This window comes from Carassius gibelio, chromosome B18 (genome assembly GCF_023724105.1).
Source record: "Carassius gibelio isolate Cgi1373 ecotype wild population from Czech Republic chromosome B18, carGib1.2-hapl.c, whole genome shotgun sequence".
In the NCBI taxonomy this organism is placed as follows: domain Eukaryota; kingdom Metazoa; phylum Chordata; class Actinopteri; order Cypriniformes; family Cyprinidae; genus Carassius; species Carassius gibelio.
The window spans coordinates 2,099,458-2,120,399 of NC_068413.1; the positions used below are offsets into that span (position 1 = coordinate 2,099,458).

The following is a 20,942-nucleotide window of genomic DNA, read 5'->3' on the forward strand; positions in this document are numbered from 1 at the left end:
AATTATAAAAATGACTGTTTATACTGCAATTTTCAAAGAAAGTAGTATTTTATGTTTGATAAGGCTTCACTGATTTGATCAAAATTACAGCTACATTTTGAAATATTATTGCAGTTTAAATTAAGTTTTCTATTTGAATACATGTTAAACTGTAATTTATTCCTGCAATTAAAGCTGAATTTTCAGCATCATTACTCAAGTCTTCATTCACATGATCCTTCAAACAGTTGTTCTGCTTCATGTTTTTATTTTATCTTGTGAAAACCATGATAAAGCATGAAGAACGAACAACATTCATTTGAAATATAAACCTTTTGTAATATTACAAATGTCTTTACTGTCATTTTTGAGCTATTTAATGTCTGTAGCAAATTATTTATTCAACAGCAATAAATGAGTGCATTTTTACACCCCTTATATTAATAAGAACAAAAAAATAGATCCTGGATTTTTACTAGACCGAGTAAAATCAATGCAATCCTGGTCCAGGTCCCTGAATTATAGTCCTTAGGCTAACCATTTTTTTTTTAAATTCCACTTTTAATAAGCAATGTAAAAATTTCACCCACAGTAAAAGGCCTGCATGACTCCTAATTAGGGGTTCAGGAAGACGTAGACACCAGGAGATGATCTCGTCTATGTCTGGAGACCCCGACACTGACCAAACCTCCGGTCCGCCTTTCACCCCATGACCTCTGACCTCTCGGCCCACGATTGAATGCCTCCTCTGAGAGATACGATTCCCAAATGCATCGCTCTGCAAAAAGAGGCGCTCTGGTTTGAGTCCAAACAGACACCAAAACAGCTCTGGTTTTCTGGCAGGAACCGAAACCGTGCTTGGATTTGGCGCAGATGTCGAGTCCCTGTGCGCAAACCCAAAGTTAACACGGACCGTCTGAGAGACCACACACATTATGGGATGCCCCCAGAGAGCTCATACGTCCCAGCCTGTTGGAAGAGATCTGTCCTTGGGGCCGGCGCTGCCACATTATCAGCGGTTTAATGAAGACATGGTGCATTAAAACACTATTAAAGTGTGCCAGCGCCGCTCACAAAGGAGTGTGAGAATCGATCGTGGCCATTTTACGCTTTGTCATTCTGATTAATACAGTCAGACACAGCGGGTGGGATGAAAGCATGTGTTGTGCTGCGTTACGTGAGGAAAATTCCTATGGAGGAGTGAGGAAAGGACCTGATTGAGACATCTGGATTTGGAATGACCTGCTCTAGAAAACAAAAACAAAACAACATGCACCCCAACTCTGCCTCCTCACGTTTCTATTGGAACAGCTACTTTCCCGCCCATCTTTCACCAGTAAAGTCGACCTGCACCTCAACATCAGTGCTCACAGACACGTCTGCATAAAGACCAACACAGATTCAATCCCAATTCACACACACTAAAAGTATTAGGCATGCATTAAAGCGGTAGCTTAACATTAGAAGTACTGCCACAATTTAATTCTTCGTCTACGTCTTCTTTGTCACATACTGTAAGCATTTGAAATGTTAGGTCATTTACACACAATGCCTTTTTGCATTCCACTGCATTGCTTTTCGATTGTTAAATCTGAGCTAGACGAGACTTTTGCACATGACACAGCATTGTAAAAACAACAACAACAACAACAACAAAAAAACAGACCTCATGTTAAAAGTTGTTCAACTTTTAAAAAAAGTTTCCCCCGCCCTGGGTCGTCACTGCAAAACTGCTTTCTGTGTTAATGAGCTCTTAGCATGCAGCTAAAATTGCCATTTTAATATATATGGCATTCACTTAAAGATTGTATGGCTTTCATATTTAATGCTGTTTTTCTGAGGGAAATCAAAGTCTTAAACTTGAGCCAGGGGTTTTGGGTAATAATTTTCATGAAACATTAGCACAAAGTAGGGCTGCTCCGATCACGATTGGCCGATCGTTATGCGCATCTCATCAGTAAAGCCGGTTCTCTAATCAGCATTTAATTCCATCAGGTGCGTGATTTCACATAGAGCAGCTGTTACTACACAGAGCCGTTGTTAACTGAGAAGATGCGCAAATCCACTTCATTTTCAGCGTTTATTGAAATCACAAATTTTAAAACATCACCAGAAATAGTACACCATTCAGGTAGGGCTTCATAATTGCGGGGAAAAGAAATGTAATAGCAATTCGGGGGGAAAATTAGCTCATTTTTATGGCCAGAAAATTTGCCAAAATGTGTTATATATCAATATGATGATAATAATAATAATAATAATAATAATAATGTTATTAAATATTATTATTATTATCATCATCATCATCATCTTTTAATTTATCTTATTATTCAAAAATATAAATAGTAAACAAATATTGTTATTGTAATATTTGACAAAATAAATAATTTTAAATAAGTATAAATAAATAAAAAGTAATTTAATTTACTTTTTGTAAAACAAAAAATATAATATATAGTCAGGTGCGACTTATTTATCAAAATTAATTTGACATGAACCGAGATAAATGAACCAAGAGAAAACATTACCGTCTACAGCCGCCAGAGGGCGCTCTATGCTGCTCAGGGCTCCTGTAGTCTACACTGAACACATAGAGCGCCCTCTCGTGGCTGGAGACGGTAATGTTTTCTCTTAGTTCTTGGTTCTAAATAAATGCAACTTATAGTCCAGTGCGACTTATATATGTTTTTTTTCCCTCATCATGACGTATTTTTGGACTGGTGGGACTTATAGTCCAGAAAATACGGTAATTGTTTCGGGATCCAACAGTCTAACATACAGTTTTGACTGCTGCCATAAAATCTGGCCTACAGTGTTGTTTATTCTATCCAAAAAACACAGGCATAAAGAGACTGTTTGACTAATGAGTAAAACAACCACAATCAATTTTAACATTACATTTAGGGAAATGTAAAAACGGTGCAAATGAAAAAGGTTGAGTTGATGCAAAGTGATTCTCATGCAGAAGTACACAAGCATCCTCTCTCTCCCTGACATACTGATGCACACTTGGCTCCATCTCTGTACCTGGAAGAGCATCTGGCTCCACTGTGCTGGAGCTTAATGTGTTTTACGGCCTTTTTAAAAGGGCTATTGTCAGCTTTGCAGCTCAGACATACACACACACACACACACCGCTTGTATTTGTTCTCACACTCTACTGGAGGTCCGTCTGTCTATCCATTTCTCTTTATCACTCTCTAGTCGTGTCAGAACCAGCCTGAAGTGTGACTGTTGATGCCATCAGGAGGAGACCATGACATCACTTCCTCTCTGGTGTTCAGCTGCAGTCGAGCGAGTCGTGCAGGATTAGAAAATCCACTGATGCTGATGTAAGCCGAGTCACGACCGAGAGCGAGAGAGATACCTGTGACAAAGAAACCCACTGACGCAAACGGGATTAATGCTTTTCATAATCTCAGGAACTTCACATCAACATCACTTTTCACAAACTCATTTTCCCATGCAGTCAACAATTCTGAGCCATAGAATTAAAGAGGATGTGTTTGCTAATGTGCCTTTAATAATGCATTGCCATAATCCTCATCGCTAAAGCTGTGCATTAATAAAATAAATAAAACATCTCTCATCCCTAGAGGACAGAATGTTTGATTCCCTTGAGAAGTAATTAGAGCTGAATCTCTTCTGCTCACCAATGCTGCATTTATTTAATTAAAAATACAGTCATATTGTGAAATATTTTTACAATTTCAAATATGTGCTTCTTATTGTAATATAATTTACAATGTAATTTATTTCTGTGATGCGCAGCTGTATTTTCAGCATCATTCCTCCAGTCTTCAGTGTCACATGATCTTCAGAAATCAGAATAATATACTGATTTACTGCTCAAGAAACATTTCTGATCATTATCAATGTTGAAAACAGTCGTGCTGCTTTATATTTTTGTGGAAACCTGAATATATATTTTATTCTTCAGGACTGTGTAATGAATAAAAAAGCTCTTTTGTAACATTACAAATGTTTCTCCTTCCACTTTTGATCAAATACTTAATGCATCATTATTAAATAAAAAGTATTAATATCTTTAAAAATATGTATCTTAAAATAACTATTTCTCATCTGAAAGGAATAAAAATTTCAAAAGATTTGAAAGTTACTGTGTACAAAGGGCATCAAAATGTCACTACCATTGTTGTTTGGACCACATAAAATAGCATTTTAATTTATTTATTAAAATGTATTTTAATATAAAAATGCATTCTAATTATTAAAATTGATGATTTAATTCATTAATCATGCATTAATTTCATTGAAAGTAACAGTAAAGACATTTATAATGTTACAAAAGAATTCCATTTCAAATAAATGCTGTTTTTGTTTTTAATCAAAGAACTCTTCAAAATAATGTTTTCAACGTTAATAATGATCAGAAATGTTTCTAGACCAGCAAATCAGCATATTAAAATTATTTCTGAAGATCGTGTGACACTGAAGACTGGAGTAATGATGCTGAAAATACAGAAATAAATGATATTTTAACAGATATTACAATAGCAAACAGCTATTTTAAATTATAATAATATTTCACTGTTTTTACTGCCATTTTTGATCAACTACATGCAGCCTTGATGAGCCAAAGAGACTCCTTTTAGAAATATAAAAAACTATCATGATGTCATTAAAAAAAAAAAAAAAAAAAAAAAAAAAAAAAAATATATATATATATATATATATATATATATATATATATATATATTATAAGTGTAAGATTAACTGCATCGAGTTGAGCTGCATTGCACATATAGCTACAGGATATTTGTTTTGAATGTTAAGTTGAAGAATGCAATCAATGAACACATACTTACAGTTAAACAAATAAAACCGATTAATATATTGCAATTTATCCTGACACTGGAGCAAATAAATCCTCAGGGCTCTCATTAACAGACTAATGGTTCTCTTTTGTCCATCTAAGTCATATTTAATCAATTTATTCATTAGCATGTGGATGTGAGCGCGAGCGGGGAGGGGGCCGTCCGCTGCACAAAGAGCCGCTTGATTTGTTCTGGACAGGTGGCCGAGCCGACCAGTGACTGCTGCCGCTCTCCCCGAGAGCCCGCCCACAATGGCACTAAAGACGATTATGCAAATGCAAGACCTTTCCCGGAGACTTTCCCAGGAAGGGGAGCTGAGAGCGAGGGGGATTGGAGGAGCGCGTGTGAAGGGGGCAGAGCTGCAGTGCGGACGTCAGGCTGATTGTGTCTCAGCTGGAGAGAAGGATGGAAAAGGCTGTGCATTCCAGCGCTGCTCATGAAGATGCATTTCTGAACGGCTGCGGCTGGTTTATTATGATCTCTACACGGTTCAAAGAACGTGGAGATAAAGCCACAACTGAAAGGCCTGATGAGTGTCGCTGACATGCACAACTGTAATAACCGAAGATCATTGGCATGATAATTACAGCTGACAGATGAGTGTCACAATCCTGATGAGAATAACTAGATTAAAGTGAAAGGACGGAGATATTAAAACCTTTAATTACAGCCCAATCTGTCCGCTGGGAAAAGAGGGATGATGAGAAGAGAGAGAGAACGAGAGTGAGGCTCTGTTTGTAGTTTTGGTTTCATTTTTGCTCATTTTTGTTTAGTTTAACTTGAAGTACTAAAATAACTAAAACTAAGACTTAATAAAAGCTAAATAGACATATTTCAAGGTAATAAAAATGACAAAATCTAAATTGTTTTAATAGTTAAAAATGCAAAAATAAAAAACAATTCAAAATAGGAATAAAACTGTAATTGTATATATATATATATATATATATATATATATATATATATATATATATATATATATATATAGAGTTTTTGTTTCGTTTTAATCTTTTTTTAGTTTAACTTTAAGTACTTGACTGACATCATAAGAACTACACAGACATAAAAAACTAAAACTAATAAAAACATTTGTGTGTGTGTGTATTGATATATATATATATATATATATATATATATATATATATATATATATATATATATATATATATATATATATATATATATATATATATATATATACACACACACTATACTTTAACAATTTTAAACTATAATAGTAAGGTAAGAAAAGGATGCAAGGATGATTTGGGGCAAAAATGTAAATGCAATTTGTCTTTTAAAAACTTTAATTGTGTTTTTTTTGTAAATGTTCCAGGTTTGCTGCGCCTCCTTGTTCAATTATAGGTTTTCTCCTGATTTAAAAGCTGCTTCAAAATGTACAGGAAGCATAATAACATATTTTGGTCAAATTCTTAGAAAACACTGCATGATGTATATTTTGCATATAAGGTAATCCTGGAATGCGCTGCCATTTTTGACACGGCTTTACATCGCAAGTGTACTGGGTGCGCTCACGAGCAAGTTTACCACATCAGAAAAAACATGTATATGGAGCTGGTTATGTGATGCAAACATCAACATCCATTACTTTATAAATCATGCACTATGGGATAAGCATTTTGAAGTCACAACATAGTATTATGGAGAACAAACTGCATGCAAATAAGTGTTTATTAATTGATAATATGCCCCCGAAATCTTAATTTGTGTGAAAGGAATACAAGTTGTTGATGTTTTATTGCCACCAATGTTCATTTTAGCTGCAAACTGCAGTGAATTGTATGTATAGGTAGTAAAAATGTAGGTAGAGAAATGTTTCCCACTGAGATGCTGGAGATCTCACATTGACAGGTCAACACACAGGTCCATGTGCAAAATCTCTCTTCTCTCTCACACTCTCAGACAAACCAACTGTGTGAGATCTGACGCATGCAGACACAAATATAATAATACCCTCGAGATTTGCACATACGCAAGCTTCTTCCGCTCAATAAGCTTTTTCAACCCTCAGTGATTTGTGGTTGGTGCCTGAGCAAACCTACAGTGGATCTTGCAATGCGACACTCAATGCACCATGTGGGTTGCGATTATTAGCATGTTTCTAGGTGGTTGCTAGGATGGGTACAAATAGTGTGTTATAAGTTATGCATCAAAGTTCAGTACTTTATGACTTAACTCCTACATGTGACTGACAATTAGCTATGTCTCTGCCTACACACAGGGAGCGTGTGATCTTCATATTATGAAGGCCAAAGGTTCAAAAGCCTGGTCTGTTCCTGCTGGACAAGCCAAAAATCAGCCAGATTTCACATTCCCACTGGAAGTCCCTAAAAATGCAGCCATTTAATAACATTGGCAGCACATTTCTTGCAAATGCAACCCAATCTGTGGGAAAGAGCACTAGATGTACGAGTGGGACCGAGGAATGATGCAACTGGAAGATACTAAAAAGAGCTGAAATGGAGAAAAATAACTATCTGGCTATTGGTTAGCATTGCCTAGTTATCATTATCTATCAGCTTTAGCCACTGTCTAGACTACAAGATAATGCTAACGCACTTGACTATTAGTTAACATTACATAATAGTCTGTGTAGCCTAAATGAAAAGGGCAAATAACTACATTTAAAATTAAATGTAATTAAACAATTATTCATTGTTAAATAACTAATAAGAGATCATGCAAGACTCCACAATTCTTCTTTCAAGTTCAAGATTGGTTGCTGCTTTGTAGTAGGGATGCACAATTTGGCCCCAAATGTTGGGATTAAATATATATATATATATATATATATATATATATATATATATATATATATATATATATATATATATATATATATATATATATATATATAAAACACACACACACACACATATAATAATAACACTAATAATAATGATGATGATAAAATAATTGTAAAAAAGTATACAATTAATATTAATAATAATAATAACAATAATAATATTAATAATAATAATACAGATAATAATAAATTACTACTGCTACTAAAGGAAAGTATAAAATCAAATATCAAATATCATTGTAATTGTTAGGTTACAAAAATGAAATTAGTATTCAATAATAACAATAATAATTGTTATTATTTATATTATTATTATTATTATTATTATTATTATTTTTACTACTATTAAATACAAATCTTTAAATAAGAAATATTACTACAATATTTCATTGTGAAGTAACAGTATTAAATACTAAGAATAATACAAAATATTATTGCAATATTTTGATGTAAATTAAAAATATACGTTTAAGATATAATAATATTATTTTTTATTTAACAACAAAAATCTAAAGAATTTTTTTTTTTCACATAAGAATCACAATAAAAAATATTAATGGAATATTTCAATGTAAGGTAAAAAAAAAAAAAAAAAAAAAGATTCTTACCCCCAAACCTAAAGTATGTCTTTAAGCATTTTAATTAAGCAGCACTAATCAGTATGATATAGATTACAGGATCTAATCTGCCAGCTGTAGGTCAGTGCGGGTACGGAGCTCATGTGCATGTGTGTCAGGCATGTCTAATATATGCTTGCGCTGTGTGAAGTGAGCTCATGCGATGTGTCAGGCAGAATAAAATCTCTCAAACCCCCTGCTCACACTCCTCTCCCAATCGCTCAGCCTTCATCCTGTCATTCCTGCCTTTTCTCCGCATCAGGAGCCAGCAGCACACGGACAACTCATTAGAGAAGAAGAACAAAAAGAGAAAAGAAAGAAAGACGGAGAATAGTGAAGAGAGAGAGAGAGAGTCAGTTTCTCCATCTGTTACTGTGCTATCCAGACACGCTCCAGTAGAAAGAGATCTAGCAATATCCATTTATCCTTCCTGTCCACCCAGAGGGTCACACGAGGTCAACGCAAACCCAACATCTGAAGTATACTGCACTTAGTTTTTTTGGTTCCTGGCTTAGCAAAACAGTAAGGCTACTATACAATTACTTCACAAAAAATAACAATAAAAAATAAACCAAGTAATAATTACATAATAATTTATATAATATTATGAATAAATATACTAAATGACATCTATTAAAACTAATTAGAATTTCTTGCTATCAGTAAGTAAAATTAGATTAAATACATTTTTAAACATTTTATACGAATATATTTAAAAAGTGATTTTTATTATTAAAAAATCTATTATTAAAATATCAAAATAAAATAATATTGCACACACAGTGCACTATATATATTTCTATCTTTTTATTTTTTGCTGTAGTGTGTCGGTAGGAAATCAGTTTAAATTTACAAATGCTTATTTTGCCATAAGATTTTTGTTTGCACAAGGAGACAGACAGACAGCAGCCAGTGCTCCACACAGAGATCAGATCTCATCATCATCAGTCTGTCTGAAACGACATGAAGAAACAGAACAAACTGAGACAGACTCACTCCAGAAGAACTGTGGCAGCGTCTAAGACACTTGAAGTAACCTACCTGCAAAGCTCTCTGAAAAACTATGCACAAGTGATAAACTCACAGGATACACTGACTCCAGCTCCAAAGCCACGCCCCCTTCCTTGCCCCCTCTTCCTAAAAAAACAAGTGTTCCTCTGTTCGTCAGGCCTGGGCAATAAAACAATGTTTATTTGTGTGGACAGCTGCACAGCGCGCTGAGTTCATGTGCGAGCCGTGAGTAGGCCAGCATGCCAAGTACGATAAAGGATAAAAGACTGTGAGAAACGCCTCATGGACATGAATGGATGGCTCTCAAGCTCACTTTCAGTCATTTTATTAATCAAACTAAAACTGGTCCATTCAAAGCAAAAGGAATTAGCCTATCCAACCAAACTTGCTAAAGGGAACTTTCAGATTGTGGCTTGTTTTGGTAGAAAATGAGTGACAGCATCACCATGGCAACATCAGAACCTTTTAACTGAGCTCTAAGCCCCGCCCCCTTCACCTTTCCTCTGCTCATCAACAACAACAGAGTGCATTGGAGCCCATCCACTTTTTTAGCAGCACTGGTTTCATAACTATTTACTCCTTTCATTTCCCCATAGGGATTTGAAATCACAGCATTACAAATACTCATTTAGAGTAAGAAAGTATTTGAAAATCAGACAAAAAGACAAAAGGTACAAGACAGTTTTAATGAGGAACCAAGGAACTGCAATAGACTGAAACATTGTCAGACAATCACATTTGAATAAAACAAAATTTAGAGTTGTACAACAATTTGGAAAAATCTGACACCACAGAAAGACTGAATACATATTTCACACTACTTCATGGGAGTGGACATTCCCCGCGAGCTCTTTGGGTATTTCTGTGGGTAATGAAGTTGTTTTGGGATTTTTTTTACCATGAATTTGCACTGCATTTGCATACTAGTGCTACAAATAATTACAAAAACATTACTACTGAAAATATAGCCTCCTTTCACAATATTTGCTCAGAAGGCATGCACATAAAAAAAAAAAAAAAAACCTAGGGCACACTAGTCATGCTATTTTTATATACTATGATTTGGAAAACACTAATCCCAATTTTGCATATACAACTTTGAAAGTAGGCAAATTGAGATCCACCTAAAAAAAAATCCTTTTAGGATTCGTCATTATGTCCAATGGATTTTGAAAGTGTGCCATTCAGGAAACTAAAATCGATTAAACACTATCGAAGCACACAATACAAGTTAAATATTAACAATACCACAAAAGGCCACCTGTAAAATCACTAACCACACCAAGTTCTGGCATCTCAGTTATGAAAGTCAGTTATGATAAAGTTATGTAAAGTCAAACTTTCAGTGTCAAAGTTCAAGTCTCTATAAACTTTATCTCAAATGCATGCACATAGCCCATTAGCTTCTAGAAGACACACCAAAACAAGGCAGTTTTGGAATAAAGAAAACTCTTCCAATTTAATTATACTCTAAATCAACCAAAATGTTTGCCCATGTGTCATACATCTGGTGTGTGTGTGTGTGTGTGTACAACTCCATTAAGACCATGTGGCGTTTGCATATTATCAGCATTATAATGTGTAAGATGACTGAAATGCAAATCATCTCATTTGCCTATTTTCCTGTATTTATTTGGAATTTAATAGCCATGCAAACACATCTACCGCAGTATAAACGTTATACACTATAATACAGTCTAATTAAGTGTTGTGATGCACTAAATACTCTAAAATAGAGCCAAAATCATTACTTGAGACCACTGTACAACCATACGCACAGGACCGCACAGAATATGAGCTCCTAATCCAACGGTTAATAATCTGTGGCATATAATCTCAGGATCAGCATTCATCCATTCACCTCTCTTGACGTAGCATTTGCGTGACATCTGATAAATGTCATGCCTGTTTTTTATGCTATGAATGCTGCAAAGCTAACAGTTTCATTTATATTTTCTCAGAAGTTGCAGTTAAATGTCTTCCCTCCAGTTACTAATGTGATCCCTTAAAGGGATAGTTTACCCCAATATCAAAATTCTGTCATCATTTACTCACTGACTTCCATAGAACAGAAAATAAAATATGAATAAAAAATATATAATATTATATTAAGTCAACGGCTTCCATCAATTGTAAAAAAAAAAAAAAAAAAAAAAAAAAAAAAACATATTTTATGTATTTTACCAACATGAATCTTCTCTTGCTCGGAACAACTTGAGGATGAGTAAAAGAAATGACAATTTATTTGTTTTATGAACTATCCCTTTAAAACTTTCATAATCAAAATGACATAATATTTCCTGTGGTTTTTTTTTGCCTGGCTTTAATGGAACTCTACACCCTCAACTCATTCAGTATATGTGAACTCATGAATATGCAAATTACTCCCCGCCTCCACTCAATCACAGCAGCTCAGACGTGCTCCACTTTCACCCGAATGATGAATTTGCACATGGCTTTAATCATGTCAAAAAACACCAAAATGATATGTAAACAATGTTGAAAACTTGATTTCCAGCACATAAAACCAAACTTCACACAGCAGGATATCCAGAGGTCGACAAAGAGCAGATGCTTTTTCTCAAGATGCTATTTCAGTTTACTTTTCTAGAACATTATTAACCTATAAAACAGTCTGGAATGCATTAGCTTCAAGAACAATGCATTTCAAACAGTGCCATCTTCTTGACAAGCACAAAAGATATTACCCATGCAATAAAAAAAAAATCATTATCTTAACAATAAAATATGTCTGCATGATGTCTAATTTGAAGAAATATGAAGTGACCATAAACCTGGTAATACAAGCTGAACTCTAATAATTTCAGGGACTGATTACCTGTGTACAAATCTATGACCTTTGTCATGCTTCAATGTGATGCACGTTTGCAAATGTCTGCTATATCATGCAATATGTAGAGTATTAGTAGTATAAATGTATTTGATTCCATGTCAGCATCGTAGGCTATTTTCATGGCAAATATGCAATATGTGGAACAAAAAATAATTAAACATACTTGACCACCAAGACAATATGTTTGGTCATAATTAAGCATCCAACAATACACCAGAAATAATTTCTATTAAGCCTGATGCAAACTACAAGACAGAAGTTTATCGAATCGGTCTACCAAATAAATCGTGCATTCATTATTTTCTTGTATTTTTTAAAACCAGAAATCCTACTTCAACGATGCTAAGCTTAACTTGGCACAAGATCTTTGCATACTTTCCAGCATTGAAAGACGACAGAAGTTTTAAAACACTTAGACACAAGACGTCTGGCATGATTTCTGCTTCGCTCAACCAGGTTTATAGTTAATTAGCTAAAATCAATCATCTGTTGACAGATTCTTACTTCTTTGAAAAGCAAAAGACATTGGCTCATTAAATGCTGAATGATTATCAAACTAGAGGTCCCTTAATAATATACTGGAAAAACAGATTTCCAGTAGTCCTGTTATAACAATAAAGCATGGTTTTGGTTGTTTCGATGGTTCCCAAAAGAGCAGTGAATGTTTATACGGCTGCAGAGTGACATAAATCAATGCAACAGGACTGTAATCAACACTGTTGACTTTGGTGAAAAGACTGAACACATACACAGACCCTCAGACATCATCATCATCATCAGGAAACACAAAAACTGTAATCTCACCTGCGCGTAATCTCTCTCCAGTGTGGCCTTTTTCTGGCTGTAGGTTCTGCAATTAGAAAAAAAAACACAGTGTAAAACTTCCAGAAAACACAAAAGAATAACAATCAGCTTACATTTGAGTATTTGAGCACTTCCAGTTCCACTGACCTGAAGTCAATGGGTTTTTGGTTAAATGCTTGAAATAATGTCTGTGTTTATCACAAGCTCAAGTTATCTTCATCTTTTATTCTGCATCATAAAATAGCTCAGTAAAAAAACCTTTGTGATTTTAAAAGCGAAAAAGCTTAACAAGTATCGAGGTTGTGAGGGACATTAAATATCTCACCAAACAGGTCTCGTCGAGGGAAATGGGGTGAAGCAAACTTACATTTTTGTGAACATATTTTTTTTTTGTCTTAAAGTTTTTATTTTAAGCCTTTAAGAGATTATTAAAATAAGAAGTATTTTCTACTTCAAAAATACATGCTTAATTCAATGTTACTTGCCTTTTCAATTATGCGCAACATTGTGCAATTTCTGAGGGAGAATTGTTCCAAAGAAAACCCAACACTATTTTTTTTTTCAGTGCAGATTTAAAAATCATTCACAATAAGACCAAAAATATGCAAAAGAATGTAAACAGGGTCGGCTTTGGTTTTTTGGTGCTGAATTTGAATCATAATGCAAGACCACAAGGGTCCACAGTTGTGATTTTTGAGCTGTTTGAAACAGTCTGAGCAGCAAGAGTTATTCATCGCCCTCACACATCAGACATCAGTTGGCTGTGGAGATGGTGTTTTTAACATTCTTCCTGGTATGACTGGTTTGCTTTTCGAGCCAGAGGGCAGGAGGCATCCAGACAGCTGATGGTTTGAGGGCATTCATCTCCCTTCGCAGCATAACAAATGAATACAGTCTGAGTCAAGATGCCGAAAAACCATCAAGATACTGTTTTGTTTTGCTTTTCCCATAATCCCATCCCTTTGCTTAATTTCAAATCAGTTCAACTCATTGCATGTGCTTTCAAACTCACAGAGGTGGGTTGTATTGGGGACTGTCCCATCCTATGGGTGCCGGTTCATGTTAATGGGATGTTTTAAGTGCATGTGCGTATGTGGACTCTGTGACATTGCTTTTATGCAACACAGGAATTTCCGCACCTCCCCCTCCACACAGAACTACTTCCAAATACACAGGAAACCAAACTACAGGACCCCTCTGTGGCCCGGACCTATCAAAACAGGCCGAGATGCTTACATAGCGCCACAGTTTATGGGAGAAGAGGTTTCATGTGGTATGTCACACATGCTTACTCATGGCTTTTCACTTTCCGAGGGTCTGTGGGTCAGTGAACACACCTAAAGCATTTCATCCCAGTTCACAGCTACTGTAAAGGCTTCTTCATCTACACCGGCATTTGTGGAGATCCATGCATTCTAACTTTATAGCAATAACAACAAACGTGCAAATTAATTTGGTAACACTTCCCAATACAGTTACATTTGTTAACAGTAGTTAATTTTGCTAATTAGTTAATAATATTAGTTAACATGACAAATACATCTAAACCACTTATTAATGTTAATGTTATTTCCAAAATGTACTAAAGCATTATTAAAATCAAATATCGAGTCTGTTATTATTATTTAATGGACCTGAACTGACATGAACTATCAGTGATTTGTATGTTTATTAACTAACGTGAACGAAAAATTTTAAATACTGTAACAAATGCATTGCTCATTGTTAGCTAATATTAGTTAACTAACATAAACTAATAGGGACTTATTGTAAGGTGTTGCCATTATTCTTTTACCACAATGTCAGGAGCAAGGGCTATCTTTACCACAACAACAACAAACAAACCTATATAAAAGACATTTAAAATCAATAAAAGAAAAATATCTAAAATACATAAAAACAGGTATTTAAAAAAAAAACATCTATTAGACATCTCTGACCTCTGAATAAAAATACTGTTTATTTACATCACAAATAGTGCAGTCTATTGAAATGTTTAAAAATCATTGTAGTGTTGCACGATGGTGGTTCTACACCTTTCTATAATAATCATGTATAAATATTAAATGACCCAAATGAATCCTAGTAAAATACACTTAATCAAACCTAACTAAAAAATAATTATAAAAACTGGTAACTCTTAACAATAAGATTATGTTTGTTAACATTAATTAACTATATGAACGAACAATGAATCTGTTAACATTATAGTTAATGCACAGTGAACTAACAGGAACATTAACTTCAACATTATAAAAAAAATACTAACATAAACATCAATTCACATTATTTGCATTTCCTAATGTTTACAAATGAGACCTTATGCTAGGACTTAATTTAATCCATTTAGGCCCAACTTAATTCCATGAACAAATGTGCTAATAAACTATGGCTGTGTACAAAATCACATACTTCCCTAATATTATAGTAGGTGGGTAGCCAGGGTGCGTCTCATTCAGATCCCTAGTTCAGTATTGAGTGCACTGCCCAGGGAGTTGACCATTATAGGGCGTCCCAGTGTCAAAATCAATCCAGTGCACTGACACTCTCACTCCCTGAAAATTCCCAGAATGCATGGGGAAAAACCACCGGAAATGTTTTCTTAAGTCCCACAAGCTGTCAGAAAAATTTATGAAGCCTCATTTTCTGTCTTTAAAAATAGATTCTGTTTGTAAATATCTTTCATCCTTAATGTGCATGAAAACTTAAGTAATTAGAGTTGTTAGAAGAAGATTAAAAAGCCTCTTTTTTATTTATATACATTTATGCATGCTCTAAAATGCTTCAATATATTTATTACACATTTGAAACATTTAAAATGGCATTAAGCATGCATCATCTGTTTTGCAAATTTAGAAAAAGGACAAGTGCATAATTTAGGCATATATAGTTAAATAGTATTTTCTTGATATTCTTTATTTAGAACTAGGGAGCAGGATGACACCGTGCAAGAGTGTGTGGTCAAGAGGAGCGCTGTGAAGATGAAAATGATCTAGCTATATGTGATGAAGAGCACCTGGTGCTAATTTGTACCATCACTGGTTTCATAAGAGCATGAAGAGCTTGACCTGGAGGTCTAGTACAGCGACACACAGCCAGGCCTGATGTCTGCCAGATGCCCTCCACTGAAACAACCTTCTTCTTGAACATCAAGGACACAAGCCAAACTATCACTCGCTTTGTAATCTGTCTGTTGTAAGAGCATCTGAGTGCTGTTGTCCTGCTAACTGTAAATGTTTCGGTAACACTTTAGTATAGGGTCCAATTCTCACTAATAACTAGTTGCTTATTAACATGCCTATTATTAACATATTGGCTGTTTATTAGTGCTTATAAAGTACGTATAATGCATTGCATCCATAATCCTACCCAATACCCTAAACTTAACAACTACCTTATAAACTATTAATAAGCAGCAAATTAGAAGTTAATTGAGGCAGAAATCATAGTTAATGGTTAGTTAATTGTGCGAATTGGACCTTAAAATAAAGTGTGACCATGTTTCTATTAGAGGGAAAAGAGGGATGCATAAATCCTGTCGATATCTACACAAGTGGCATCTATAAATGGAAACATGCATCAGATCACGCACATACACTCCAAGTGACAGACAGAGACACATTCGCACGAAAGCAGGTGTTACCACACATCCTCTTACTGCTGCAACAACACTCTTTGTTGCAAAAATTAAGCTTCTACTCTTGTATCATAATCCTTAACACAACGGTTTGCCACAAATTTCAGCTGGACTAGAAAGCTACATGTGTGTTTTTCATTACATTAACTTTTCTTGGAGGTCAATGAAAAATGGTATCACGTTAGGGGTGAATAGTGTCAATTAGTGTTAATATTGCGTTAATCTCACACAAGCAAATGTGTCTGAATGAATGGAAATATGAAACAATACTAGAATGGAAACAATAATATATTTACATACTGTAAATATTTCTATAAATATTTTTGCATGAACACATACATTTTATATATATATATATACACATACACACACACACACACACACATCTAAACATAAAAATGTAAATATTTAAATATAAATAAACACTTTTGGCAAAGAATGCACATGGAGTGGGATGAATAATGATTGTTTTCTACACTTTGCACAGGATATTAAGGTGACAATCACAAGTGCAGAGTGGTAAGAGAAGAAGGAAAATGGTGTCAAAGGGTTAATAGACACAGGAAGTTCGATCCACAAGAGGCGGCTGCATTCAGACAGTGGAGCATGTGAACTCCAGATGTTTAACTCTTTGCCACGACTGACCTACATAGGAAACACCATAGTAAGGGTCAGAGGTCACTTGGCCTGGGGTCACGTCTACTAATATGTCTCCTCTATGAGCTACGCAGTCAAATGTGGTGTACACTACCATTAAAGAGTTTTCAGAAATTAATACTTCTTTCATTATGGATGCATTAAATTGATAAATAAAAAAAAAAATCACATAATACAAATTTCTATTCAAATGAAAAACGGTGTTCTTTTAAATTTTCTATTCATCAAAGAATCCTGTAAAATGGAATGTATCAGTTTCCACAAAAATATGGAAGTGCACAACTGTTATCAACACTAACAATAAATGTTTCTTGAGCAGCAAATCAGCATATTAGAATGATTTCTGAAGATCATGTGACACTGAAGACTGGAGGAAGAAAATTCAGCTTTGCATCACAGAAATAAATCAAATTTTAAAATGTATTACAATATAAATGAGGTATTTCAAATTATAATAAACTTTCACAATATTTTCTGCATTTTTGATCAAATAAATGTAGCCTTGGTGAACATGAGAAAATTAGCAAAACAAAAAAAAAATCCTCCCACGCCAAACCGTACATGATATAAATTTATCAACACTTTAACCAATATATTATACCAGACCTCATTATTGTGTTAGACTGAGCAAGTGGTTTATAATCATTTTCGCTAATTACCACAATAACACTTTTTTTCTAAATTATTATGTAGCATGGCATTCTGAACATACAAGGAAACAAAGAGACTGGGGATGGCCGAGGAGACATCCAGAGGAAGAGGGAATGGGGTAAGTCAATAATTACAGAAAGCCTCAGAACGACTAATTACAGAGCAGGCCTGAGTCTGAGGAGCCGTGGACGTCTAATGACGGTTCCTGCTCTGGACCCATCAGGTCTGAGAGTCTGTCCACAGCTGGGTAAACCCAGATTGAATGGCACTAAAATGATCAAATCAATAAAGCAATGATTGCAATTAGAACTTGAATGTTATGTGCTAATTCAATCATTATATCTATTCTCTTTGACTTTAAGTGGACTTAGAGACAGAAGGACTGAGACACACTGTGTTCACTGCGAGCAGGACTCTGGTGGGCAGAATGGCACTTTATACAGGGGTTGTTTAGTGCAGAAACACATTAGAGACAGAGCTGAGGAATCTGAATGCCTAGAATCAGGCTGTAAACCCGGGAATCTCCTACAAAACTGCAAACACACACAGATGCAGCCAATGTCATTGATCTTATAGGCAGAACTTACAAGAGAGAAGGTCAAATGCTAAGAGAATAGTGTTTGTAAGAAACAAATCCATCATTTAAACGAGTCCTGTATCCAGTATTCCTTTCGCCACTGAATCAGGGGAGAAATCTGCACAGATCAAGCAAGCAAAAATGGTCCAAAAAGGTTCTAAACAAATATTTGGGTGGATTTTGATGTGAGAGAGAACAGGGGATGGACTTTTTCACAAGGAAACGTTATTATGGATTCATATTTTGGCCCAAAGTGTCTTAATGATGGATCTGTTAATCACAAACATGCAGCTTTTGGCTTTGCAAGGCATTAACTGATGGAGTGGAGTGGTGTGGATTACTGTGATGCTTTTATCAGCTGTTTGGACTCTTATTCTGACGGCACCCATTCACTGCAGAGCATCCATTGCTGTGATGTTATGATTCATTTCTCCAAATTAGTTTCAATGAAAAAAAAAAAACATATCTATATCTTGGATGGACTGAGGGTGTGTACATTTTCAAGCAATTGTTATTTTTTTTGGTGAACTATTCCTTTAAGCATGACTCAAATTTCTTAAAAAGATTTGGGAGACACTGTAACAAGGTTGCAGTTGTTTATACTAATTTATATATACAAAATGCTAAAAGACTAAATGACTTCCTAAGAAGAAATAATAAAACAGTCATAAACAGTAAGAACATACAGATAGGAGAGTGACGTGTGTGTGTGTGTGTGTGTGTGTGTTCAGTCATAAACATATAAAACATAATCCAGAGGTCAGTAACCCTTCGATGACACAGTTTCCAAGAAAGATAACGTTTCGTGAACTATTTCTGGCCTAATATAATCATTTACCATTATAACGATCTACTTACACTTTCTATTTGTTTTATCCAAACCATTTTTTTAAAGGAGAACCTCCTTCAGTGTATTTGTTTAAACCGGTTTAATCATCTAGCAGGTGGAAATGAAACATGATTTCAGGGATCATTCATGTCTGGATCGAAGAAAAAACCAAAAAACAAACCAGGACGATACACAGTAGTTTAATTCTCAAGGTTAAAGAGTCAAAACCACCGACTCCAAGCATGAGGACCGGTAATAGTGATGCTCGACTTGAACATCACTAACAAGAACAAGAGAGCAGGAGAGTTAAATACAGAGAATAATAAAAGTACCACAACAGGCCAAGACAAAGAGACGACAGAGATGAGATAAGAGAATCGATGGGCATTAGGAGGAGCGTTTTAGATCTCATTAAGAATGTCAGAGGCGTCTGAGCTATTGGGGAGAGGAGAGGAAGAGGTCAGAGGTCAGGGCCTTGTGTTTCACTTCCAGCTTTTCCAATTAGAGGCTGTTTGGGTGTGAGACCGATGTAATGATGTGTAACACAACACAGATGACCAAGTGTGTGTGTGTGTGTGTGTGTGAGAGAGAGAGAGAGAGATGTGACGTAATATTACTGAGTAATATTACACTCCAAAAGACAAATATATTTCTTAAAGAAAATGAAGCCTATTTTGAGGAACATTAAGATTGTTTTCAAGTTTGGGGTGGACAAGATTTTAATGTTTTTGAAAGAGGTCTCTTCTGCTCACCAAGGATGCATTTATTTTATAATTGTGAAATATTATTAAAACTTAAAAACAGCTTAGGAAACTATTTATTTTAGTTATGAGCGTCGAAAACATTTTTGTTGGAGGACATGATCATTTTCTAGTTCTAGATTTACTGATTCAAATAAAGTCTAAAGATACAGCATTTATTTGAAATAGAAAATATTATCAAAGACTTTACTATCATTTCTGTCATTTTTTTAATTGTAGCATACACTGTGACATTACTTTCAGGACAATAAAGCACACTTTGCCTTAAAACTCAAGAAATATTACTCAAAGAGTAAAATATTTATATGCAAGGGATCGTTTAATTAAAAATGACTGCATTACAGTAGAGATAATCTCAAAAAGCACCACTTGAGATTCAGATAAAGAGGTTAAAATGTCTTATGCATTGCAGTAAAGAATTTACTTATTTTACTACAAAAAAAATCCTCAAATTGGCTACATTTTCTTTATTTTGCTGTAAACTTTGTTTTCGTGACATTCAGGTGCATGTTTAAAGCATTTGGCTCACTTGATCTCTTTAAGAATTCATAAAGGTGTACGGTTGAATTTCCTTATGAACGCTGTGTTTGTGTGGGAGAACATGACTCTGGGTTAAAGTGAGCATGAGAGAATGTGAACTCCAGGGAGACGAGCATTACATCTCCTCCTTCCTTTATCAGCACCTCCTGCTCTCACATGCCTCCTCAAATTCCTTCATCCCCTTCTGAAAAACACCCATCATAATCTATAACATCACACACTGGCTCACTCTTCACATCCGAATCGGTTTTGCTCGCCTCACGTGTTGTAAAGCCTCCATCCTCACGACACAGTCTGAACTCTCCAGGAATTTGCACTGTTTTCCTTCCAGATCATCGTCATCTACTTTTTCCCCACACC

The 20,942-nt window shown here is 35.0% G+C and overlaps 1 protein-coding gene across 2 annotated transcripts in view; it reads right to left on the bottom strand.

The window, feature by feature from the left end:
• Nucleotides 1-20,942, bottom strand: part of LOC127977227 (F-BAR and double SH3 domains protein 2) — a 68,351-nt gene that overhangs the window by 38,128 nt on the left and 9,281 nt on the right. For both annotated transcript variants that reach the window (XM_052581960.1, XM_052581961.1), the window contains exon 3: nucleotides 12,931-12,976. In XM_052581960.1, the coding sequence (XP_052437920.1) occupies nucleotides 12,931-12,976 (46 nt within the window). The remainder of the gene's footprint in view (nucleotides 1-12,930; nucleotides 12,977-20,942) is intronic.